Here is a 25,617-nt window from a genome sequence, read left to right as displayed (position 1 = left end):
GGGACAGCATAATGCCTCCCGTAAGGTAACATGTCTTCAATGCTCGGTGTATTTAAAGAGTTGAGGTGACAGAGAAGGTTTTCTTTTCTGCCTAAATTAGAAAGAGAAGAAACTTTTGAGATTCCATGTTTTGTGTGTATGTCTGTGTCCTGGAAGACCTCTACCAAATAAAGACTCTACATAAACAATTAGGCAAAAATAAATTTTCTCCCTCAGGTAGAAGGAGCACATTGTAAAAAGGGGTGAAGGCAGCCCCCTGGAGCCAGCAAGTGAGTTTGAAAGGAGCATGTAGACAGAGAACTTTAATTGCTGGTGGTATGACAGGAGAAGGGTCTGAAGCAGGTTATATTATGCTGAGTAGAAATGCAGAAAGGATGTGGCAGGGAAATACTGAAGATGCCTGCACTCTCCGCACTCTCCATATTGGTTTTACTCATGCTTTGATGGCTCTGTCTGCACTGAAGTTAATGAAAAAGTCCCATACCTCTTTGCCTTGGAGTTTTTTTTCTTTTGCATCATTCTTCTTTCCATTTTACCAGTCTCTCAAGTCTTGTCTGGCACTTCAGGTGTTCAAAACAAGAAAGTGAGCATCTCAAGGGAGAGCCGCTGAAGTGATGAGAGAAAGGACAGACCAGGAAAATAAAAAACCAAAAACCAACAAAAAGCCATAAAGAAGGAAGAGGGAACTAGAAATACCCAAAGCTGTGGACATTGGAGTAATATGGTGGACAAAGGAGGCAGAAGAGTCATTTCAGTACCACTTATTTTGTTCCTTCTGCTTGGTCCAGTTCAACACAGGGCTCAAAGTTTGCAGCCAGTGCAATGGCAGAAATACTATTTTAACCTCTGTTTGTCTTCAAATCAGCTGTCAAACAGTCGATTCAGCAGCCCAGCCCTTTGCCTAGCCCCATGAGGACATCTCTGGCTTCTACAGCCATCAGATTGTGCAGCTATCCAAGAGGAGAAAAGACTAGGGCAGATGCCCAAAAAAGAATTGCTTTCCCTCCTTTCCCCAGAAGTGTTTCCAAATCCTTATCTGAGCTTAGCTTTGATATATGAGAAGGAAATGACCCTAGAAGAGAGGGGCCACCTGTGCCTATTCCAGAGAATTCTGACTCTTAAGCAATACTTTCTATGGAAAGAAAGGCTTTGAAGTGCACAAACATATAATTTGCCTCGTGGTGCTACAACAGCCATGTCTGAGAGCAATACCAGGGGGTGATGTGCCTGTGATATAATGGTGTATTTGAGATGTGTGAGGAACAAGTGAGAATATGAGTATTGCCAGTTACAGATCGTGCCAGTTACTGCAGTGGGGAAGTGCTCTTGGCTGTGAATAGGGCAGAGACTCTATCTCCTCTTGCATTAACATAAAGCCTGTTCTTGGAAGCCAGAAGGGATAATTAGGCTTAATCAATCATGTTTCCCATCAGGGAAGTCTGTTTCACCACTGACACAAGGAGATGAATGCTTGAAAAGCCTGGCCTTGTTTTGCCTGGCACAATGTTCCTTCAGGAATTACGCACCTACAGTTTAATGATTATCCCATGAAAGATTTACATTTGCAATTATGGAACAGGCAGCACCACCTCTCAGCTGTTTTTTCCCAGCTGATGAAAATGTGAAGACTGAAGAATTTAAGCCTTGTTTGAATAAAGTGCCTGAACACAAGCTAAAATTTAGGTGGATTTAAGACATGTTCTCATGCCATCCTGACTTGAGCTTGCCCTTCAGAAGAGTTTGTGGTTTATATACCATACAAAGCCTTTGTATTCAGAGCCTGCACCCTGATCCCATCCTGTAGATAGCCACTTGCTTAAGTAGCTGAGAGGATGCAAGAAACCCTTTTAAAATTAGTTAGCTGGGATCAGGCAGCCTCTGGGCCTCATTCCCCAGTTTTGGGCTCACATAGTAGTTTAACTCTGCCAAAACAGAATTAGTAGATGCCCACTGAGACTATCACAGGTGATAGGAACAAAAAAATGCCCCATGTTTACAGATTCTGGCCAGCAGCTACTCATATGGCCTCCTCTGTCCCAGCAGAGTCATCAAACCAACAGCCATGGTGCAAGAGACATGGATTCCAGTGACTCATCTGCCACGTGAAGGATAAGCCCCACTGCCGTGCCATCCCGATGTGGTGCTGCATGAGGCTCTGCTTCAGGACTGTCACTGGAGTTACTTTCCACCTCTGAATGCTGGCACTCCATCTCTGTGCAGTGTCAAAAGACAGCTCTCATTTTGGTCTTCAGCCATCACAATGTCTCCAAAACTTTCCAGTGAAAAAAAGAGATAGCGACTATCAGGCTGTTTTACAAATCTCTTATCTACTTTTTTCCTCTGACTCATATGGCTTCTACACAACCAACTGAATTCTAGTCTCTTGCTGATTCTTCCTTCCCCTATCTCTGTCCCTCAAAAAAATACCCCAATGCCAGAAACCAAGCCTTTCTTCACCTGGGAGAGTACTAAGTTTAATTTTGGCAAGATATGTGTATGACTTTTATGCATATTATGTGCTACACAGTCATCTGGGCGATTGGTACACTTGGCCTGATGAGGAAGAGCTGTATAGCTCTGTGACTGACACCTCTCTATCTCCTTCCATCGACCCATAGTTGGAGGAGGACTAGGAAATAGCTTTGCTGAGAATATGTCTCAGATTGGAGTCTGATCTCTTTGTACCACAGTAGAACAATCCATATAACAATATAGTTGCAGAAAACTTATTAAGTGTATTTAAGTGTGCCCTGACTCATGCTTGTAAACTCTGCTCATCCACCTCCCTGAAAATGTGTATTCGTCAGTGGGAATGTGGGTGCATGTCAACCACAATAAGGCATTAAAAGATTAAGCCAGGATCAGAGAGAGGGAAAAAAAAAACAGATATTGAGAAACAGGATAGATGATACAGAGCCACCAGCCTTCAGTCTTTTGCATGTAGGTGCCTTGTGAGCAGTGAAAATGCCGTGAAAGGACTCCATCCCATGGGACTCTGTTGGCCTGGGGGCTGGTGGTAACCTGAACATTTCTACTCTGCACAGCTGCCTCAGGCCCACTCCATCCCACCGTGGGTGCACAAGCAGACACAGCTGCTCACCTGGGACCTGCTCTGGAGCCCTACCTGCATCTGCCTCCACTGCCATCAGCAACACTTTTTGCATGGCCAAGAGCCACACAGAGATGCTGGTGTGCTGCTCACAGGGCAAGGAAAATCAAGGGTCCTTGTCATCAATAGATAAAGGCAAAGTATGACCATGAATAAAAAATGTAGTCCTGGGAAATGTGTTCAGTGGGAAATAGAGGCAGCAGTAATCCCTGGAACACCTAAATTCAAGGAAAATATTTTCCATTAAATAAAGACTGAAACTTCAATTGACTCTGAATATGTTTTAATTGTCGGAGTCCCTGTTAAGGAGAGGGAGAAAGCAGTGGTGTCTTTAACCCCTCCATCTCAGAGAAGAAAAGAAGGAAACTTATGTTTTGATGCAGGAAGAAGAGGAATGTCTAAAAAACATAGAGTTTTTTAGAACATTGAACATAGAATATTTCTGGTTCTTTATCTCCAGCTGCAATTCAGTTTGTTGTTGTCCACTACACAGCTTATTTAGTGTTATCTCAACTCTGCAGGGCAAACACTTTGCTACCAAATCAAACTATGAGTAAAAGAGGACAAGTCAAGGCTGTTTCTGAAAGCAAACTGACGACATGGGCAATATAGGTGTTTATGCTGGAACTTTGGCAAGATGTACCACTACATCACTGTAGGAGACAGAAATCCTGAACTTGAAGTCCTCAAGAGCAGCCTTTTTTCATTTGCAGGGCCTGAATTATTACCTGGTTTAATGACATGGATTTCCATGTGATGACTACCACAGCTTATCATCTTGTCCCATTTCTGTTGAAGGTATAAAGGGGAAAGTTGAAAAAGGTAGAAAAAATATAAATAAAAAGCCAAGACCTCTTGTTTTTTCTGTAATATAATCAAATTCCTTATTGTTTTTGTGAGGTTGAAGCAGTAGGTAAATTCTTTGTATTTTTAGTATTTATATTACTATATTAGATAAGTGTCTCACCGATTTGAAGTTGGACTCCCAGTGCTCCCATGCTACTCCCATTTTGCAGAGGAGGAATTTTGATGATGTTGAGGCAGTCTCAAACAGAGTAATCCCAGGCCTCATGATTTCTACCCTCAGAGTCATTGTCTTGTACTCTTGTTACACTTCAACAATTTCATTTTTCAGAAAATGTAATGGCCTTTTTTATATTTTAGGAATCTAGATCCACTCTATATATGTATGTACACTTGATAGAAGAGACAGTTCAGTGTTTTCATTCAGTGACCTTCTGACTTCATGCAGTAAACCCACTGCATGAGCTTGTTTTGCACTTGTGTTCAAGATGCGTCACCTTGAGAAATAAAAATTATCTCTGAGTCTATGTTTTGTCTTTGGAAAGAGACGAGTATTAGAAGCAATTTAGAATTAATAGAAGAATTTTACTCAAAAGAAAATGTTTAGCTACTTGAGAGTCTTCATTTAAAAATTCAGCATTTGGGAAAAATCCTAAAGCAGGAGGAAATATTTTCCTTCTGCAATGATATTTTGATGCACTGTGCTCTGGTTCTTCTCTATTAGTCATGCTCCCAGCTGGAGACCAAGAGAAAAGAGCATTGTAATGCAAAGTCATATTCCATGGTGCACTGTGGGAGGTTCTGCTCAAAAAGGAGAAATGAGACATGAGAAAACTGGGCTACAGTTTCCCTGCAGAACCACAATGTGATATACACGCACCCATCACAACACTGAAATTTTGATTTTTAACATATTGAATGAATTCACGGACCTTTAGACCACTTTTACAGTTCTGATGGAAATTCCTTCTTTAAACCCCAGCAACACATACTAATACACACCTCATTCAGGCATGTCATTATAAAGCTCTTGTTGTTTACTGCTTATTATCTAACTACAGTCATACACAGTAGTTCCATTTTCAGCATGTCATTAGATGACTTGTAAAGATGTTGCCCTAAGGAGTCACAGACCTATCCCAGCTGATTCCAAAGAGTGTCCAGAAAGGGCTGTTAACAATTTCTGTGTCATCTACATAATTTTTTTTTAACTCCTGGTGCCTCCATACACCAGTTATTGTCCTTTTAAACAATTTTCCAGTAGGGAATCCTCAGCAGTATAGCTATTTCTCTTGTGCAGAGGACAGGGAGACAGGTGAGCCACCAGACTTCAGGTGAAAAATCCTGAGTGTTCAGTGAACCGATCAAAAGAGACACAGGTTTCACAGTACCATGCATGAAGCATCTTACTTAACCACCTATTCCTGCAGTACAGAGGGCAAATAAAGAATAATTGCTAATTTCTGTGATAGGTTGGAAATGCATGCAACTGATAAATATGTGATACAGATTAAAAGTAAACAGGGGTAAAAGGCAAAAGACATATTAGTACAATCAAGAGTAAAGATTATTTCAGGGTAATCTTTCTTATTAGGGCAGGCACCTGACAGATGTAACTTAGTCTGACAAGAAACACCGTTTCAAGAATAATTTGGACATATGTTGCTGGGATCATCCAGAAACAACATGGGTTGAAAGAGAGAGCACCACGGTATCAGACCCTTCTTTCATTAACTTTATCAGTAATACAAGATGTCTGACTCTATATGCACTACTGGCTAATCGGCATTCAGAGCTTTCCTTCCAAAAGGAAGCTCTGACTCATCTCTATCATGCCTCAGTCACATTTTCTAATGTGTGACTTCTGCTTTGCACAACTAAAGCTAAAGTGGTTTAAACTGCCTATACTAATCATATATGCCATTCTTACCCTATTGTCTCCCCAATGGTTTCCTGCATTGTTTAACATATACAAATTGAAAATGTAGAGAGAAAATGGTGTTTCCTGTATTCATCCACTGCAGAGCAGTGGTGGGTGGCCCTAATGCTTGGCTGCTGTTGGGGCTGCCAGCAGACAGGTGCAGTGTATCTTCTCTTTTGATGTGTGATGACCCTGGGTTTGGTGCAAGTCTTTGTGCCATCAGTGACTAGACCAAGAGGGAAATAAGACTGAGAATGATTTTAGCAAGGGTAGATTTCCACTGGGGACAGACTCCACTGTCTTCAAGGTAAGAACAACCACATGCTATTCATGTTATGGCTGAAGGTCAGTCTGCAGACTGTTGGGGAGCCTCTGAAACCCCAGGACATAGGGGATAAAGATGGGCATCAGGAAACCTTGTTATTTTGTATTAAGTTTTCCCCAGCTTACAGCAACACTAAGAGATCCTCATTTGCTGATGGTATGCTCTCTGATTTGGGTAACTCCCTGCAATTTACTCTGGCTGCTTTCTCACCAGCTGTGACGTGACACAGGGGTATGAGCTCAGATCCAGAACACCACATGTGCTGCCACGCAGGTGGGTAAACATGGACATCTGCTATTGTGTGAATCGGTCTGTAGAGCTTCTATAGCCAAATTGGCAGATTTCCTTTCTGGTTGTGCGGAGTGGAGCCAGCTGTGTCCCCCCACACTTCAGCAGATACGTGGGTGAGCAGCACACGCCCTGCCCCGAGGCTGCTGCTGGCATCACCCCTGGGTGCTGAGCCCTGGCTTGCCACCCAGAGCCGTGGAGGTCAGAAAAAAGACGGTGTAGCTCAAGTCAGGAGCAGGAACATCTCCAAATCATCCCTTGCTCACGACACAGTCAGCCCATAAAGTTAACACGTAAACAAGTCCTCTAACCTTCCACCAGCCTGGGCAACACCACCAGAGTAATGGGCCAGACACCTCACTTTGCTTCCAGAGATCCGCACACCAGCCTGGGGCTCACCTGGCCCTTCTTTTTTTTCTGCTTTTAATTACCCTTTTCTCATCAGCATTTTCAGAGCAGAACCTAAAATTCACAAATCATTCAAAAATATCTCTGACAAAGAATAGAAAAGTAATCTGAAAACAGCCTTGCCAAACTATTTTAGGAACCTGTATGATCCCAACACCAACTATAAACCGCCCTGTCTCTCACTATGTGCTTTATTCTTTCTTCAGGTAAGGTTCTTCTCTGTTTCCCACAGTACACATGGCTTACAGGCAGTAAATCCACTTTCATAAGCATAATGTGGTGGGTCTTAACCACCCACAAAATAATAGGATTAATTCACCTCTGCCAATTTTAGCTGTCAAAATTTCTCAGTAGGATTACAGGATTAAGCAGGAATCTTTGATTTAGAGCCTGCTATTCCATACAGTTCTCATGAAAACACAGTCCTAGGATTGCCACTAATAGGATTTTACAATTGGCCTTACAGCAACTGAGCAGCCACCAAGGAGTCTTCAGCCTTACACCAATTCCGGACTTAGTTGTCTTTGTCTTATGTTTTCTAGAATTTTAACTCCTACCATAACCTTACTTTTGGCTATTAACAGATGACCCATGTTGGCTTCAAAACTTGCTGGTAACATATATTTTCACCTTGTTTTGCAGAAAGAAGCACTAAAGCCAGCTTTCACACCTGTTACCTATGAAACACAATCCATCAGTTACCACCCTCTAGGGAACTGGTATATGCTATATGCTGGTATCATGGCTGGTACAAGTAGGATAAAAGATGTCCAGCATGTTCTGTGGGGAATTTTAGGTTAGGGCAACCTTAATTCTTAAGTTAACCCCACACCTAATTCCTACTTTAATGACACTCTCACATCACCTACTGAGGAGTATCCATAAGTCATCATGATTCTTCCAGTCTCTGTGAGACTTAAGGGGTCTTAAAACTCTTAGGATCCATGCATTTTGTAGAGTCACAGAATGGTTTGTGTGGGAACGGACCTTAAAGATCATCCAGTTCCAATCTCCCTGCCATGGGGAGGGACACCTTCCAGTAGATCAGGTTGCTCAGAGCCCCAGCCAACCTGGTCTGGAACACTTCCAGGCATGGAGCATCCACAGCTTCTCTGGGAAACCCATTCCAGTGCCTCACCACCCTCACAGTAAAGAATGTTTTCCTAGTATCTGATCTAAACCCACTCTCTTTCAGTTCAAAGCCATTTCCCTTTGTCCCATCACTACATGCCCTTGTAGAATGTCCCTCTCCAGCTTGTTCTCAGTGTGTCCCATAGTCCTCTGTTTGCACCCTAAAGCCTCCTGTTTAGTTTTTGGCCCTCTTACAACCCCTGTTTTTCAGTGTCCCCCCTCTGTTAGTGGTTTGTACCCAGATCTTCAGTCCACAGTCTGAAACATAAGCCTAACTCCTAACCTTTGTTAGAGCTGAATAATTAAGGAATTAATTTCAGCTGGAAAGTGGTAATCACTGAATGACCATCAGGAAAAAACTGCACTTCCTGCAAGTGCTACCAAAGCTCATCCCTGACGGATTTTGGTTATGGCTCATGTAAGCATAAAGTGGGAGACCTGACTCCTGGGTACACAGAGGCTTTCTTATACACTGGCACCTGTACCAACCACATAAACCCCTCTAATCTGGTTTATAAATCCTAGGTTGTTGGGCTGTGTTTAATGAATGAATTAGAAGTTCTTTACAAGTTGCCTTCTGCTTCCAGGAATTGGAGAGGGGAGAACATGAAATTATTCAAGGACTCTAAGAAAAATGATAAAAGGTAACACTACTAGCTTCCTGCATACAGGATACTTGCAAATGTTAGTCAATTCAGTTTACATGTACTGCAAAGCTGCTCTGTCCCACCAAGTTAGTGTCAGAGAGAAAGATTTTAGGATAAATTATCATTCATGTGGCATCTTGCTGTACATTCAGTTTAGATCAAAATTAAAAGAATTTCCATTTTGCCCATCATGTCTTTACTGTCAGTATTAATTTCTAGTCCCAAGATCAGTTCAAGTTCTACACTGTGCTATTGTAGCCCCCTTGTTCACATCTGAATACTTAAACTGATTCAGAAATAGCTGCTCCAACTCTTGGCAGCATCTGATATAAAGACTGCTATTCAACCTTCCTCTTACTCCCAAAATCACCAAGGATAAGGTGTGTTTGTGACCCATTCCCCTCAAGACCAAGTCTCACTCCGGTGCCCTGGCCATGTAGATGGTGACGGATGGTGCTACAGGGATCAGTCATGCAGGAGGTGCTGTGTGCCTGAGGGAGGTCTCACAAACCAGCTGCCTCTTGGAGACTGGGAAGGCAGGGCATTTCCACCTTTGGATTGCAGTGGGCTGCAAACACATGTACCTGGTCAATCTTGACATGTTAACATATTCCTGTAATGACTCCCTCATTACTTGTATGCATATTCCCTTTTTGGGGAAAGGAGCAGGTTTTTTCCTTTTTCAGAGGCAGCTTGAAATTTTTGGTCCCATAGTTGTTGAATGTAAGGTAGATTACAACTTAAGCCAACAAAAACCAGTTAGAAGTTGTTTTATTTCACTCTGTTACTTTCCTAACTTTTTTCTGACCCTCCCTTTGGGGTCATTTATTTCTCACATTAGTTAGTTGCTCTTCCTGTTTGGGGATTTGGTAGTTTTAGTGAAACATTTAAAGGAGAAGACCAAGCAAACTCTCTCCTTATTTGGCTAAGAATGTTTGTTCCGCTAATATCTGAATATAAAAACAATCTAATACTTGGGGCAAAAGCAGGGAGCATCCTCAGGAGACTTTCCAAGCTCCTAGTTTTGTTCAAACTTTTCAGGGGAGACTGTTTAAATCTCTTGAAAGGATTTTTGTGTTTGGTTGGGTTTTTTGTTTGATTTTTTTGTTTTGTTTTGTTTTGTTTTGTTACTTTTTTAAGCTTTTTTGTTTTGGTTTGGTTTAGGTTTTTTGGTAGAATAATCTCAAGATATAGATTTTACCTAGAGGAATGGATGTATGAAACTAACAAAATGATGGGTTATTTCTTAGCTCTGTGATCTTCCCTTCCCTTCCCTTCCCTTCCCTTCCCTTCCCTTCCCTTCCCTTCCCTTCCCTTCCCTTCCCTTCCCTTCCCTTCCCTTCCCTTCCCTTCCCTTCCCTTCCCTTCCCTTCCCTTCCCTTCCCTTCCCTTCCCTTCCCTTCCCTTCCCTTCCCTTCCCTTCCCTTCCCTTCCCTTCCCTTCCCTTCCCTTCCCTTCCCTTCCCTTCCCTTCCCTTCCCTTCCCTTCCCTTCCCTTCCCTTCCCTTCCCTTATCTTTTTTCTATTTCTTTCTTTTTCATTCTCTCTTTGTCCTTCTCACTTTTTTGTTTTCTCATATCAAAAAATATGAAACAAATTTGCACATTGACTTTTATTTTTTTAGATAGCATGTGGTGGCACAGTTCTAAATTGAGATTTTTTTTTTCCTTTGGATCTTAACATCCCCAAATAGATTTTCTACTCCCTTCATGTTTGTTTGTTTAAACTAGGTCTCTTGGTATTGTAGCAGCTCAGGACAACTTTCCATATACTGCCCTTCAGTTCCCACAAGAGTTAAATCCCAGGCTTTTGGCTAGATGAGTTGCCAGCTACTGAGTGATGCCATTTGAAGCTCAGCCTCAGATGATGAGCCTGGGACCCTTTATTTGGCATGCCTCAGACTTTTGGAGCAATGGGAGGACTGCACACTTCTTTTTGAGTCATGGTCAGAGTCACTATTTGCTCCCCCTCTTACCAAAGGCAAATGGTTGGAGAAGGCAAACTTCAGCTTCTTCAAGAAAGTTCTTCAAGAGCCTCGGGGAAATCTGAACAAACCATGGATGTATCTGGAAGAAGAGGATTCTTTTCATCTTCAACTCTGAATGCTGTGATGAGGGAATGACCTTAGTAAGTTGCGAATTTTTTCCTCTTTATTTTACTCTCCAGAGAGAATACTCCTTTCCTACAGTGATACAAATCAAGAACTTGCTTGACTATTTTCACACTCTGTAGCTTTTCCATACTTGAATCTTTTAATTCTCTTTTTCCTTTCCTATTTGTTTTAACTCTTGAAGAAGATAGCTTCTCCTCTCCTTTTTATCTGTGAACCTTTCCTGTACTTCCAGCAGCACACTACTTGAGCACCTTCCTTCTGCCGTTTTTACAGAGCACTGCTTTTGGGAGGCTTGCCACTCATTCTGGTCACTCTATTTACTTGTTGCATTCACTGTCCCCTGCCACATCTCCAGCTATATTGTTTGTTGCCTTCAACTGTCTCAGGCGGTGGCATGGTCAGCATATAGGTGGGATCATCATTAATGTTTTTGCACAGGTTTAAATGCCAGCAAGGCCTGAGGCTTCCCAGGCTGTTTACAGAAGGCTCATTCTTAGACTGTGATATCCTGTCTTAAAGAGCTGTTTTAAAACCAGGAAATGCAAGGCTCATGAGAGAAAAACTATGACTGGGGTGAATGGCTCTCTTTAAATAATCATTGAAGAAGTTGCCCCAGTAAAACTTCTTTACCTTGCATTTGATGTTCTTAACTACTTGACAGTACAGGTAAATTTTCATGTTAATGAACAAGGTAACTTATATGGATGAACCAAGTCAGCTAGGTAAGCTTATTGTGAGCACTTAGTCCCTGTTAACATCAGTAAATCCAAAAGTGTCCTGAATGTGACTTAGTCTCATCACAGGGCAGCTGGGAAGTTAACAGGGAATGGGCTGTGAAATATTTGTATGAAAATCAGCAGAAGCCAATGCTACCAACTCTCTGTTTTGAGATAAAAGGAGACTTACAAAAGGAGACGTTACCCCATAACTCAGCAAAACAACAGTTAAAACCATTATAACAATGGCAGGGGACCTGAACAGATTGTGGTGATGATGATGATGATGAACACAATGTGACGAACAACATCTCCTCGTGATGGATTAGATTTATAATGTTTGCAAGATTTCTGCAGTCATGTTAAGTGTTTAGAGTGTGTGAACATGTTTAAATTATGTTATGCTGTGATAAATGGCACTTAAAGCAGGTAAGAAATTGCTCTCTCAAAACAGTGCCATTTTGCCTTCCCTCCACCTCTGTACTTGGAGGAAACACAATGCTGAATAACTACAAATTATTTTTACTTAATTAAATCCCTTTCTGGAAAACTGATGTTGGTATCAATGTTTTTATTTAAACCAAAAAACCTATGAGCAAAGTTCACCTGAAATGCGTAAGTTTAACTTAAAATTAATGCCATTAACTTCAAGAGGAACTGAAGAGACCTCTCTGGGAACAATCTAGTGCTCTAACAAGAGCTACCAATGCCTTTTGTCGCGACTATATAATGAAACTATGCAATGTGATGGGGACATTGCTTGTCCAAGAGTTCTTTAAGAGAATCTCTTTAGCTGTGGTTTAGCACTAATAGGCTAAGCCCCTCAGAGAAGGCAGGTCAGGATTTCTGCCAATATGATGGGCTTAGTGATCTTTAACATTGCCAAGAGCAGTTCTAAATGGGTTTTAGCTAGCATCAGTATATCAAAGCTGGTGTTCCTTTTTCCAAGGCCTTCATATATGACCAGAAATTGAGGGTCCACAAAACAGAAGGAAAAGGGGGAGGGGAGGAGCACACAATGCTCACAGTATATTTTTATACATATTTACAGAAGGAAGAGCTGTCCTATCCAAACTTGAGCTTTCCCCATGGATGACTCAAACATAACGTTTCATCCCAGCGAAGGCACAGAGAACATCTCAATGCACAGAAACATTTCTACACAGGAAAGGGTCTGGGAGATATTGACCCCACTTTGGGTAATTATGATCATCTCCTTCCTGGGTTTTTGTGAAAATGGAATTGTCCTCTGGTGCCTCTGCTTCCAGATCAAAAGAAACCCATTCACTGCGTACATCACACACTTGTCCATTGCTGATATCTCCTTACTGCTCTGTACGTTTATTCTGTCAATCGAGTACATTGCTGGCTTTGGATTTGCATATGGTTTTTACTATTATGTAACCACCACACTATCTATTGTCTTCCTTCTTGGCTATAATACTGGTCTCTATCTCCTGACAGCCATCAGTATTGAGAGGTGTCTGTCTATTGTTTACCCCATCTGGTACCGATGCCACCGGTCACAGCACCAATCGGCCATTGTGTGTGCAATTCTGTGGACTCTGTCTTTTTTCATGACAGTAGCTGAATATTTAGCATGCAAAGATGATTCAACCAAGGAACAATTCGACGACGGCAACCATTGCCAAGCACTGCTCACCTTCACGTGGATCCTGACTTTCATGGTCTTCATTCCTCTAATGATTCTGTCCAGCCTGATCTTGGTTATCAGGATTCACCGTAACTCCCTGAGACCTCATTCGTCAAAGCTCTACATCATCATTGTGGTCACAGTCATTGTCTTCCTCATTTTTGCCATGCCTATGAGGCTGTTGTATCTTCTGAATTACCACCACTGGTCATCTTTGCTCAGCCAGCAGAACCACGTCACCATTGTTCTCTCCACCGTTAACAGTAGCATCAACCCCCTGGTCTACTTCTTTGTAGGAAGCAGCAAGAAGAACAGGTTCAAGGAGAGCCTCAAAGTGGTTCTTAGCAGAGCTCTCACTGATGGCTTGCGGCCAAGAAGCCAGGAAGTTGCCATGAGTTTGGATATAGCTGAAACAATTTTCTAAAGCTTAGAGGGGAAACTCTAGGGGCAAATAATTGGATGTGGAACGTTTAATAAACCACTGCAAAGCTAAAAGTATTTTTCATAGAATGTAAAAAGCAGAGGTGAAATGGTATTGTTATCTTTGGTGGTTGAGCAGTGGAAAAACATGGACTAGAATAAAGATAACTTTTATTTTTTTTTTTAATTTGTTTTCTTAATTATTCAAACATATGCTACATCCTGATGTGACTATACTAATCAAAGATACCACAGTGAAAAACAGATAGGCCAACAGAGAATATAAAAAAAGGACACAGAAATATGTTATAAATAGTGTGACATTTATAAAAGCACTGAGCACCCATAAATGCTATTGAAGTCATCAGGGCCTGTGTGCATTCGCATTTTTAAAAGTCAAACCCACTAAACGCAGGATTCACATTACATACTGGGATTTAATTTCAACTGTTTCCAGCTCGCTTAAGTGCGCAAAAGAGCTGCTCCCTGGGGGAAACAGAGGAAGAAATCCACGTATGACAGTAAGTCCCCATACATAGCCAAGCACATACGGTGTAACTTCAACCTAGCAAGACCTTTAAGTATATGTTAAATGGCCTAATTAATCTGTTGTTAAACTTCAGAATTTGTTTTCAAAGTATATGTTGCATAATTTCCACTGACACCAAGATGTCTCTGGGTCCTTGGATAATTCGGTCCTTGACACATAGGAATATCTGGCAACACAGCGATGTTGCCAACTCACAGAGGGCTTTTGCCCTAATTATGAAGGGTGGGGCGGGCTTATCCCCAAAAATGTCAGCATTCCTGTAGGTTTAGATATTCAAGGAGTCTATGAGAAAATCAGTCCCGATATTTGCTGTCCCAGCCACATATGTAGTATTTATGTCTTTGGAGAATATATATTCTCTGTGTGGCCTCTCTGTTTTATAACAACCAGTTTGGGAAAAACAGAAAAAAGAAAGGTGCCTCACACAATGAATGATGAGTTACACACCAGCCACACTGTTACAGCTGCCTGCCTCCCTCTGTTGTATGCCAGGGTACTGGGGCTGGTATTTGTGGAGTTTAATTCCCAGGGTCACTTGCCCAGCTATAGCCAAGCTGCAGAGTGCAGAGGACAACAGGAAAGAAATTATGGGGCCAGATGAACTTTACCACACAGAACATGGGAGGTCTTCTGAGACAGAGCACTGTGGCACTTTCAAAGAGACACACATTTGCTTCTGGCCCCCGTGGAGCTCCAAATTCAGCAGGAACTGAGACCTCCCCTCACAAGCAAGAGCAGCATTTTCAGCTTCCCGCCAAGTTTCCATTGGCACACTTAATAGCTAACTGGGGAAAGAAAAATACAACCCACCCCTCCTTTGTTGAAAGTCTGCCAGTCCTGGAACAAGGAAGATTGTAGGTTTAGACAGAGGATTGGATGGGAATTCATGTAGAAAAGATATCTCAGTAAGATAAATGTTCTTTCTACACCTTCCTCCTTACATTAAAGCACTGCAATATGTCATTGTCGAAGACCTGGGAGAAGGAAGAGGTTACTCCTACATCTTCCTGAGTCCCTCACTCTATCAAAACCTTTATCAATGACAGCCCCTCCCCCTGTCCCAGTTTCTGTCTTTGAAACTTCAGTCCCAGGCTTGTCACCTCTGCTGGTTCAGGTGGCAGATGAGTGGAGTCTGCTTCTCTCTTAGGGCAAAGATCTACTGTGCTGCTGGAATGACACATCAGCTGAGCTGCACCCCATTGTCGATGGGGAGTGCAGGAGAGGGTGTCTGTGGACACCTTGTGAGGGAGGGCCGGGGGAAAAGTGAGTGTGATATCCACATACAAGTGTCATGTGTGTGCACGCAGCTGCTGAGGGCTGGGGGACTGTGGGGAAATTCGTCAACACTGATGAATGCCATAAACTTAACTACTAGGGTAGATCTAGCCCTCACTTAAAAACCCCCAGACTTTCCTTTAAAGCTGTTCCCTACCCTTACCTCAAAACCCTCTACAACAGTCACACAGAGAACCAGAGAGAGGGGCAACATTGCAGGAAGCATGTTCAACACGGGCTTCTGCTGTAACCACACATGTAACCCAGCTCTCTCAGAGTGATTCAGGTGAGGTAAGGCATATGATTTACAGTGCTTAAACATACCCAGATTATTACAACAGGCTTGGGTTAAGGATCACTATGCATACAGCCAGGGCAGTAGATCTGAAGAGGCAATTGTATACAGCAGGGCAATCAGGATGCTTGTGAGCTGAATAGGTGCTCTAGGACTTTTTGCTTCTTACTGTATTTCACCTGGCCATGCCTCCAAATATTTCAGATTTTGGACAATGATCCATAGATCAGTTCACAGAGCAACAAAAATTAACACTCAGCATGAGATGAACATCCAGGACAAAGAAGAATTAACATCTAACAGTTGAAAAATTATTAATATTTTCCAGTGGATAGATAAAAATAACTTAGGGATGTTCTTTCTTCTTTATCATAGCACCTGGTGACTGTTCTCTGTGCAGACAGGCTGCAGTACAAGGGGAACTAATAAGCACATGATTAAAAAAGAAAAAAAAACCCAAACCCCAAGACAGGGAAAATGTGACAATGTTGCACAACAAGGATGTGATTCTCCACCAGCTTGCATCTTTAAAAATTATTTGCAACTGTGGAGAGACTGAAATACCACTGTGCAGATCAGATGGTTTAGGCACTCTTTAGTGGTCCAGAACAGGAAAGGTTGTCTTGTGGGTCAGGTACTAGCTATGGAGTTTAGAGATGAGAGTTCTATTTTCAGGCAGTATCGGCATCCAATTTTTCTGTGCTACTCTTTCCTACCTGTAAAATGAGAGTCGTATTATTTTGCCTCCAGTGTTGTGCTTTCACATTTGCACTACAGGCACTTCAGAACAGCAACTATCTCTTGGTTATCTCTTGTAATGTCTGGGGCAATAAGGATGTAATTTTGCTGTGCTGTCAAGACAAGGAATTATTCAGGAAGGTAATGTCCAGTATAGAGCTTGCTTTGTTAAAATTCTCTTTACCAGGCTTCTGATCAACTTGATACTAATGAATATTGTGGGATGTAAAAGTATGACTAGAAATACAAGGAGAGAAGTCACTTCCCTAGACACAGAAGAGTTTTTGCTCTTGCAGTTACTCCCTGGGTGGAGAGGATGATATGGGGCAGGCTGCTGTTTCAGGCCCAAAATGATGTGATGAGTTTATGCAGCAGCTTTCCTCTATAACTCACAGACTTTGTGAACAGTCCTTGTGACAACAAGGACAGAGAGGTGAGGAACACGATATTGCCCAGTTTACTTCTAGCCTGGAGCATACCCTGGGAAATCCTCTAAGGGAAGCTGAAATGCTTCCCAGTTGCACTGGTTGCTGCAAAAAACAAACCTCCCTTTCCCAGCATGAGAACAATCCACAAGTCCACAGCATTGCCTGGTAAAATTCCTTAGGCTGCTTTGTGGAGTGAGAGTAAGAGGGACAGTTCCTTTGCAGGGTCCTCCAAAAACCCTAGATAGATTGTCTGGCTCCACATGCACCTCAGAGAGACTCCTTCTCAAGTCCTCCTGCTATGCCAGTCTCAGGGAGAGCATGATCCACACACTGGGTTTTATAAACAGATGTTGCAGTGATGGCACTGGCCAGCAGAAGATACTCTCAGATGGCACCAGGTCAAGGGAAAGCAGAAAGTCAGAGTGAGCTTGTGTGTACCTCACACCATACAATGCTGCCTGCCATTTGTGCACCTGCTGCTTCTCTTCCCAGCTCTATGCAGAAATAATTAATTAAAATCCACTACACAGGGTTTCTGGCAATCCATTCAACTGGAAAAGCCAGTTTGCTTTCCATGGTTGCCCAGGCACTTGTGTGATGTCCACATTGAATTATTTTCTTTTCCAGTTGACTCACACAAGCCTAAAAGATGAAGTATCAGGATCCACATTCAAACAAAAGTATTATCGGTGCAAAATTTTGAATTCAAAGAAGAGGTACTGAGATAGCCTGCATGATTCTAATACTTCTTCCTGGCATATAACATTCCATTTTTAATTGTATGATTGCAACCTATTTTTTTTCTCCAAACTGGACTCTTGCCTCATTAATTACACAAGACTAGACCTGCTGCTGGTTTAGTTAAGTATTTCTAGAGTCCTTGCTTCAGTTGTTTCAGAAATATGAAGGGTAGGAAAGGGGAGGGAGTGGCTGTGGCTGTATCCATCTGGCCCCAAATCCTGTCTCCAGCAGTGTTCACAAGCAGATGTCTAAGGAGGAGAAGGAACACAGCAAACACATATCATGCTTCTTTCTCATCCTCTCCAGACCTTCAACAGTTATCAGCTCAGAAACACTGTGGTCTAGAAATGTGTACACTTGGTAACTCTCAATGGATTTCTCTTCAACAAAAACATCTGACCTCCATGGAAGCTGTACAAGTTTTCTATGACTTCAACACGTTCACAGAAGTATTTCATGGTTATTCTGAAGGATTGTCTTCAGGAATAGGAGAATGAAATTCTTACCTTGGATTCCATCATTCTAACACCACTAAGCAAGATGCAATAGAAAGTAACTAGTTTTTTTCTTTTAGAGCACACTTTTTTTTTTCCCTCTGGACACAAAGCATCTCTGGAATTGGAGTAACTTTTAATTATTTATTTCTCCTGTTAAGAATTTGCTTTATAAAAAATATGGCTCTTGAAAATTGGACATTGTAGCAAATAGCAATTTTAATGATACAAGTTAACAGATATTTGAGGTAAAGAATAAATTAAAATATTTATAGAATCAGTATTTTTAGGTATAGTCTACAAAGAGTTGTAAAACTTAACAGCTATGTGCAGGAGATGGAGTGAACACCTTGATGTCATTGTTCCATCTTAGAACAAAAACCCCATTTGCTTAAATGCATTAGAGGAGGGTGTTTTATATTTTATGTGGTCTTTGGTCTATCTGGATTTATTTTTTAACTCAAAGAGTGACATCTGTGTTTCACATATAATTTTTTAATATTATTTATAGGAAAAAGTTCTCTTTGTTACAAGTCAAGTATTTCAGATGAACACATATGCTAAGCTCAATGACTATACTCAATTAGATGCTACAGCAAAATGTAAATATTTTGTGAAAATAAATATATACAACCAATAATTTTTGTTTTGGCTAATTTTGATTTTTTTTACTTTCCCTGGGCTTGGCCTGGAATGGACCTGCCCTTAGCCAGGGGACAGGCTGAACCTGTCAGACCAGTGTCTGAACAGTAAACAACATCTCTATTGCTAGCCTCAGCCTGGCTGAGGTCATCTGTAAATACAGCTCTGCTCAATAATTATATTCTTAATATTATCACCTCTCTTCTGGTTCATTTATCAGTTAGCATATATAGCATTTCAGTACAACACTGGCCTCTGTTTCTTAGCTGGATTCAGTGTGGAGAAATTTTTCTCTGTACTTTTCTGTGTCTGGATTTGATGTCACCTCCCAAAGCATCATTCAGCCACTGCATGTGCCAGCCTGTGGGTTCTCCCTTGTTTAGTCCCTGTGGCAGGAGACTTCAAGCCTATAGCACAGCTATTTTAACTCCTTGGGCAGACACGGTGAGATACATGCCATGCATCTCTCAGCTTTCTATTCATCCTGAGTTTCCTACTGTGTACTCCACTCATACTTCCCTCCAGTTTCATCATTCACATAAGGCTTGTAAAATTCTGCAGAGATTTGATGCCTCCTACTCTGTCTACTCAGAGTCACTGCAGCCATCACGTTCATCTCTTGGCCGTGCTCATGACATCATGTCCCTCCTGTAGCACTGGGATAACAAAACACACTGTCCAAAGGACTCAACAAGCTTTTAGCATCACTGCCCATCATCAAACAGTCTCAGTCTCCTCATTATTGCTTTGTGTGGAGCAGCCAGAAAGAAAAGACACAGAAAATCCCTCCAATTAGTTTTATTGAAGGCTTCAAAGACAAATTACTCTTAGCTCATAAGAAAGCTCCAACACCTGTTTCAGAGAGCAGGCTCTGAGACTGGAGCACACATTAGAACATTGAGAAGGAAAAGTTAAGGCAAATAATATTCAGAGAAAATTATTTTCTCTCTTGTATGGGACAAACCTTCTATCCTATTTTGGATGAGAACACACGTGGCATTTCCTAATATTACTTTACTTCAGCTGCTAAGGCAATAGCTGCCTGATAATATCAGTATTTATTGCTAGAAATTTTTCCACTATGATGTTTATTCAATTCAGTAAGGGTGACCTGAAAGATTTTCTTCCCCACTGCAACACCTATCATATCTTTAAATGTCATGTCAGTACAAGAAAAAATGCCAGAAAACTCTTCAAGACAGTTGTCATTCCATGTGTATCTGATGCATGTTTCTTAGCACATTCACTATCATATTTGTACACTTTCTGTTCATTTTACTCTGGCTCTGACTGAAAAAAAAAAAGGAAAATCTGGATTACTGCACTGATTCAGATGGCAATATCACACAGATTCAAAACTGTGCAGTATGGAGATCTCCTTCTTGTCTTGTGATCCACATGTGCAACCGGTTTTTATGATCTACTGTGAATCTCTATTTGAACCATTTATTCAATACTGTAATGGTTTACCTGGGCCTTCATGTGTACACTGACACTTATTTTTCTCTACCCTATCTCCTTCAGCAACTTGTGAATATAAAACATCCAGGGCAACATAGTATCTATTATTAAAAAAACCCAGATTGTTATTTTTCTTCTAAGTAAGCTAATATGTACACTTTTTTCTTCTACTTCAGATACCTTAAAATGTTTTACATACAAATGTAATAGAAATAAAATGCATGCCTAGAAGAAGTTTAATACTGGCCTAAACCTATTAATGAATGTGGCTATAAAAACAAATATATATGCATGGACAGAATATATAAATGAATCATCAGGCTACATCAACAAATTCTAGCAAGGCAGGGTGATAGAAGAATCACCTGAATAAAGTATACCACATATTTTAGTCCTCCACAAATATCACATTATGCAAGAAATTTCTTGCTCAGTTCTTCTCTGATGAGGCAACTAGGAAGAAAGAAAATGTAGGTTGAGCCTTGATGCTTTAAACAAAACCAATGTGGTAACTTCTTTGTTGTGTATGAAGTTTGTTAATTTTTAAGTGTGATGTTGAAAATAGCATTTTGATTTTGGTGCCATTCGGCTACATAGGAAAAAAGAATTTTTTTTTTTTTGTAATTTCCCATTACAAAGAACCAGGAAAAATACAGCAAACCAGAAATTTATCAGCTACCTTGTAACAATCAAGAAGGAACACATGACAACGTTTCCTTACATAACACTACCGAATTAGGTGAAATAACTACTGAACTAGAAAAAGAAATGTTGCCTACTGTCTTACAATAAAAATACAACATGGCGAAGCAGTAAGACTTCCAGATGATTCATTTTTTCACTTCAGCACCGCACGAGATATCTGCAGGTTTTTGCCATAGTAAAAAAGGGGTCTTTACATATCTTGTACCAGCTTGCACTTCTTCCAGCCAAGGATCCACAGCTGTTTCCAGCTTTAGGCATCCCTCTAGGTTAGTGCTGTGGTTTAGACCCCCAGCTGGCAACCAAGCCCCATGAGCCACTTACTCTCTCTTTCAGGTGAGAACTGGAAGGGTAAAAGTGAGAAAACTTGTAGGCTGAGATAAAGACAATTTAATAGGGAAAGCAGAAGCCATGCCACAAGCAAAGTGAACATGGCATTCATTCACTGCTGCCCATAGGCAGGCAGGTGTTCAGCCATCCCCAGGAAAGCTGGACTTCATCATGTGCAACAGTGACTTGGGAAGACAAACACTGTCACCTCAAACATGCCCCCCTTCCCCTTCTTCCCCCAGCTCAACCTGCGAGCATGACGCTGTGTGGTGTGGGATATCCCTGTGGTCACTTGGCTGTCCTGGCTGTGTCCCCTCCCAACACCCGGTGCACCCCCAGCCCTCTCAGTGGTGGTGGTGGGGGGAGAGATGAGAGAGGCAGAAAAGACCTTGATGCTGGTTATTGCTGCTCAGCAATAACCAAAACATCTCTATATTATCAACACTAACCTTCTAAGCCACAGCACAAAACAGCGCCCTTTTCAGTGCAAACACCAAGTACAGCACGTAAGGACCTTCCCAACAAGACAAAGATTTCACATAAAGTCAAAGTGTTCAGACAAAGCTGACGTTCTTTTACAGTATCATTGAACAGTACCATCTAGATCAGGAAATGCCATTAATTATCTCCCTAACTGCATGGGAAGCCTAAACCTAAGTCTGCAAAACAAGGTCATCAGGGACTGTTTTCCTCAATTGTTATAAAGCAGGATAACTCATCACAACAAATCAGAAGGTAGCTCTTATCGAGAGCTTGCCTTTAAAAATGCTAAGGAGAGTAGCTGTAGAACAGAAAGAAGTAGAAAGCATTAGAAACAAGCAGCAAAAAGAATAAGGAGCATTCAGAAGTAATGGCAATGGGAGTCATATTAGGAAGACTGAAGTACAGAATAGCAAGCAAGAGAACAGGAAAGAAAAGGAAACTACGCAGTGAGTGGCACATCTGTGCTTTCTGCACAGAAAAACTGCACAGCTCCATGGAAGAGCCTTATGAAGTTTCCATGAAGTATAAAAGTAATTACTTCAACATAAGCTTACAGACAGATAGAAAATAACTGTCCAGACCTCACAGGATAAGGAATTTCCCACAATCAAATGTAAAAACAGCTCTGGATACTGAAAATTTTTTTGTTCCTATTACTGAAAAAAATAGAGATCAGATGTGAGTGTTAAAGGGAACTGAGACAGTAGCAGTAAAAGTGAGCTGCCTCTCAGCCAGCCTGACCTGCACACCTGATGGTGGCCACATGAAGCAAGACTGTGAGTCAGAAGAACAAAAACTGATGTGGTATTTGACACCTGGCAAGATGAAAAGAAGAATTATGGAGGACCTGTGTACCATCAATTATTCATGACATTGTGCCTACTGAAAACCATCCATACCATGGAAATTGCACCAGGGCTTTCAGGTGTACTGGGACTTATTCCACATAACTAGCAGCCATTGTGCTGAACTTCTCCTGAGGGAAAGGAAAAGGTAAGATTAAGACAATTGCATAATTTCAGAATATTTTAACACTCTGCCATGGTACATGGTTAGCTGAGATGCCAGTATGATTAAGCATGGGAGGTAAATACTTTATAAATCATACTCAGAATGGCATATTCTTATGGGCTATTTGCAAAACAATAGTTTAGGATATAAAAATTACTAACACATAGCTCCTGACAATTTCTATTGCATGTAGCTACCTTTAAGCATGGCAGAAGTCCATGAATCTTGATGGAACTGCTGCATCCACCAGATTATAAAGGCTAAGGAAAATATGTAGTAAATGGAAACAGTCACTTGATTGGACTTTGTAAACTTTTACTTCATTTTATTTTAAAGGCACTTACACTTACATTGTGTATTTCAGTATTTCTGCAGCACCCTTGCTGTGTTGTAACAATGGTTTATTGTTAGGTTTATGCTTATGTATTAGCACGGCAGATGAAAGAAGAATTTCTGGTTTGTTCCTTTTCCTTTCTAACTGGTATTCTTCTTCCAGGCATTTCAATTTCTTTCCTTCTTGCTAGATAGCTGTTCATATACTTTGCCCTGTATGCAAAGAAACTGCTCTGAAGTCTTGTGCAAATACAAAGGCCTAAGCATTCATAGCAGTACCAAAAGTGAAGAATGCCACTCTAAACTTCTTCATTCTTTTGTCAGTAAACAACTTTGAGTTAGCTCTTACCAGATAACTGAAATTAACTGTTTCTGCACTGCCAGGCCCTGACACTGCAATAATTATATGTATTCCTAATGTTACCAAGGTGAGCTGTCACATTCTTTTCAGTGGAGTCACTCAGGTACTTTAATCTACACAAAGAAAATTTCAGGGATAAAGCTCTATTGGCAGAAACCTGGGTAGCTCATAAGATCAGCAGCTACAGATTGTCTGCCTGCTCTGCTGTCTGCAGTGAATTTCCTGGCTGATACATTTTTAATTGAAGTTGGTAAGCAGAAACGGGATTTCCACCAAGTCTTTTCTATTTGCACTGCTCTGTGTCAAGCGAGTGATGCCATCCTGCCAGCAAAGCAGCAAAGTTTAAGAAACATAACCACAGAAACAACAGATCTAGTATTCTTTTTGTCGACTGCTTTTGTCTTTTTGAGCCTTTGATTTGGTGTTATCAAGCTTCTCTTTAAACTACACAGGCTGGAGTCTTAAAGGCAGACAACAGGGATCCTTGGGTAATCAGATTTGGAACTTTCAGGAATCCACTGAAGGTTAAAACAAAAGACAAAGAATTGTCAATAATCCATTATATTGTAGTAGAAAACTGTAGAGGACAATAGCATTTCCTCAGTCCCTTTTATGAATTGTTTTTCTGCAGTTCCTCTGCCCCTTCTGGAGCTGGTGGTGCTGTGTGTGCAGATATGCAGCGAGCCCAGTAAGTCAGGTGACAGGTTCAGCTGCAAACGTGCATGAAACGACCAGAACGGTATGCCAGCTTTCAGCCAGAGCAGCATCTTCAGCCAGCTGACTGCCCTGCTGCAGAGCTAATGCTGCCAGGAAGGTGGGCTGTACCTGAGAGAAAAGAGAGGGAAAGGAGATCACAGCAGCCTGGAATCATGCTGAACTGCCCGAGAGGCAGATCTTCAGTGCTGTCTCATTCTCATGGATGCTAGGGAACGGGGCAAGAAAAACTATTTCAGTTTTAGGCCTTTTTTGGGTTTTTTGTGCAAATGGCTTTTGGAAAGTATTCATAATTAGAGAACAGGATTTCTTCACACAAGACAGCTGTCTGTTTAGTGAGTGTAACTTTTAATTTTCTTTCTCCCACCCTTATGCCTCTTACCACTGTCAAAGGTGATTTTCTTCTTAACTGCACTTTCATTAAAATTTACTGCTAATTAATTCCCTCTTTTGAATCTTTATGCTGCACTAAAAAATTGCTAAATCCTGGAAATAATTATGTAAGCTCCAGGCTAGATCACTTTTCTCTGTAGGCCAGGAGGCAGTGGAGGTGGGACAGTGTGTGTTTCACTTCCTGCTGTCAAGGCTGCTGTGTTGTGCAAGCCTCCCCTCCTGCCCTGTGTTTGAAATGAGGGTAATTTCTACACCACACCAGCCTCCCTGCTGCAGTAATGATTCTTGCAGCCAGACAACTAACCACTGCCATTGCCTCCTCAGCCTTCATCCCTAACGGGTTTCATTTTCTGATCTCTCACAAGATTTCACTGTACATTTTGAATAACTTATTTTAAACCCCACTAAAAGTTTTCCAAACAGCATTTCTTTGATTCAACCAGCAAGCCACAGAATCAGAGAATGGTTCAGGTCAGAAGGGACCGCAGTGGGTCATCTGGTCCAACCTCCCCGCTCAAGCAGGGTCGTCCCAGAGCACATGGCACAGGATCGTGTCCACATCATTCCAGGGAGGGAATCTCCAGTGGGGGAGACCCCACAATCTCTCTGGGCACCCTGCTGCAGTGCGTGGTTACCCGCACAGTAAGGAAGTTCTTCCTCGTGTTCAGGTGGAACTTTTTGTGCATCAGCTCCTGCCCGTTGCCTCTTGTCCTACTGCTGGGCACCACCAAGGAGAGCCCGGAGGCATCCTCTTGGCACTCCCCCTTAAGACACTTATGGACATTGACGAGGTCTCTTCTCCAGGCCCAGCTCCCCCAGCCTGTCCTTGTTAAGACTTGCTCCGGTCCCTTAATTGTTGCCCTCCGCAGGACACGCTCCGGGACACTCCAACCCACTGGCAGTGCGCCCCGCGGGCCGAGCCCGCGCGCCCCTCAGCCGGCCGGACAGCAGGCACGGGCGCAGCGGCGGGGACCGGGGTGCCGGTGTCCCGGTGTCCCGGTGTCCCGGTGTGCCGGTGTCCCGGTGTGCCGGTGTCCCGGTGTCCCGGCGTCACCGCACGGGCCGCGGGGCGCGCATCACGTGAGCGCGCACCACGTGAGCGCCGTGCCCGCACGTGACAGCGCTCACGTG

At 42.0% G+C, this 25,617-nt stretch overlaps 1 protein-coding gene and 2 long non-coding RNA genes across 3 annotated transcripts; 2 read left to right on the top strand and 1 right to left on the bottom strand.

Annotated features, from left to right (window-relative positions):
• Window positions 1-5,953: 5,953 nt before the first annotated feature.
• LOC137469918 (uncharacterized) lies at window positions 5,954-9,884 on the top strand. Its single transcript, XR_010996787.1, has 3 exons — window positions 5,954-6,141; window positions 6,280-6,432; window positions 8,574-9,884. It is a non-coding gene; the product is annotated as an uncharacterized lncRNA (long non-coding RNA).
• A 280-nt stretch (window positions 9,885-10,164) lies between these two features.
• Window positions 10,165-13,712, top strand: MAS1 (MAS1 proto-oncogene, G protein-coupled receptor). Its single transcript, XM_068184553.1, has 2 exons — window positions 10,165-10,759; window positions 12,513-13,712. The coding sequence occupies exon 2, from the start codon at window positions 12,550-12,552 to the stop codon at window positions 13,537-13,539; it is 990 nt and encodes a 329-aa protein (XP_068040654.1). The 5' UTR covers window positions 10,165-10,759; window positions 12,513-12,549; the 3' UTR covers window positions 13,540-13,712.
• An 8,174-nt stretch (window positions 13,713-21,886) lies between these two features.
• On the bottom strand, window positions 21,887-25,603 carry LOC137470830 (uncharacterized). Its single transcript, XR_010997263.1, has 2 exons — window positions 25,122-25,603; window positions 21,887-24,204 (listed from the first exon to the last, which is right to left on the bottom strand). It is a non-coding gene; the product is annotated as an uncharacterized lncRNA (long non-coding RNA).
• Window positions 25,604-25,617: the final 14 nt, after the last annotated feature.

This window comes from Anomalospiza imberbis, chromosome 3, assembly GCF_031753505.1.
Source record: "Anomalospiza imberbis isolate Cuckoo-Finch-1a 21T00152 chromosome 3, ASM3175350v1, whole genome shotgun sequence".
NCBI classification, from domain to species: domain Eukaryota; kingdom Metazoa; phylum Chordata; class Aves; order Passeriformes; family Viduidae; genus Anomalospiza; species Anomalospiza imberbis.
Note: the sequence above shows the minus strand (reverse complement) of the source record. Positions and strands in the feature narration are given on the sequence as shown.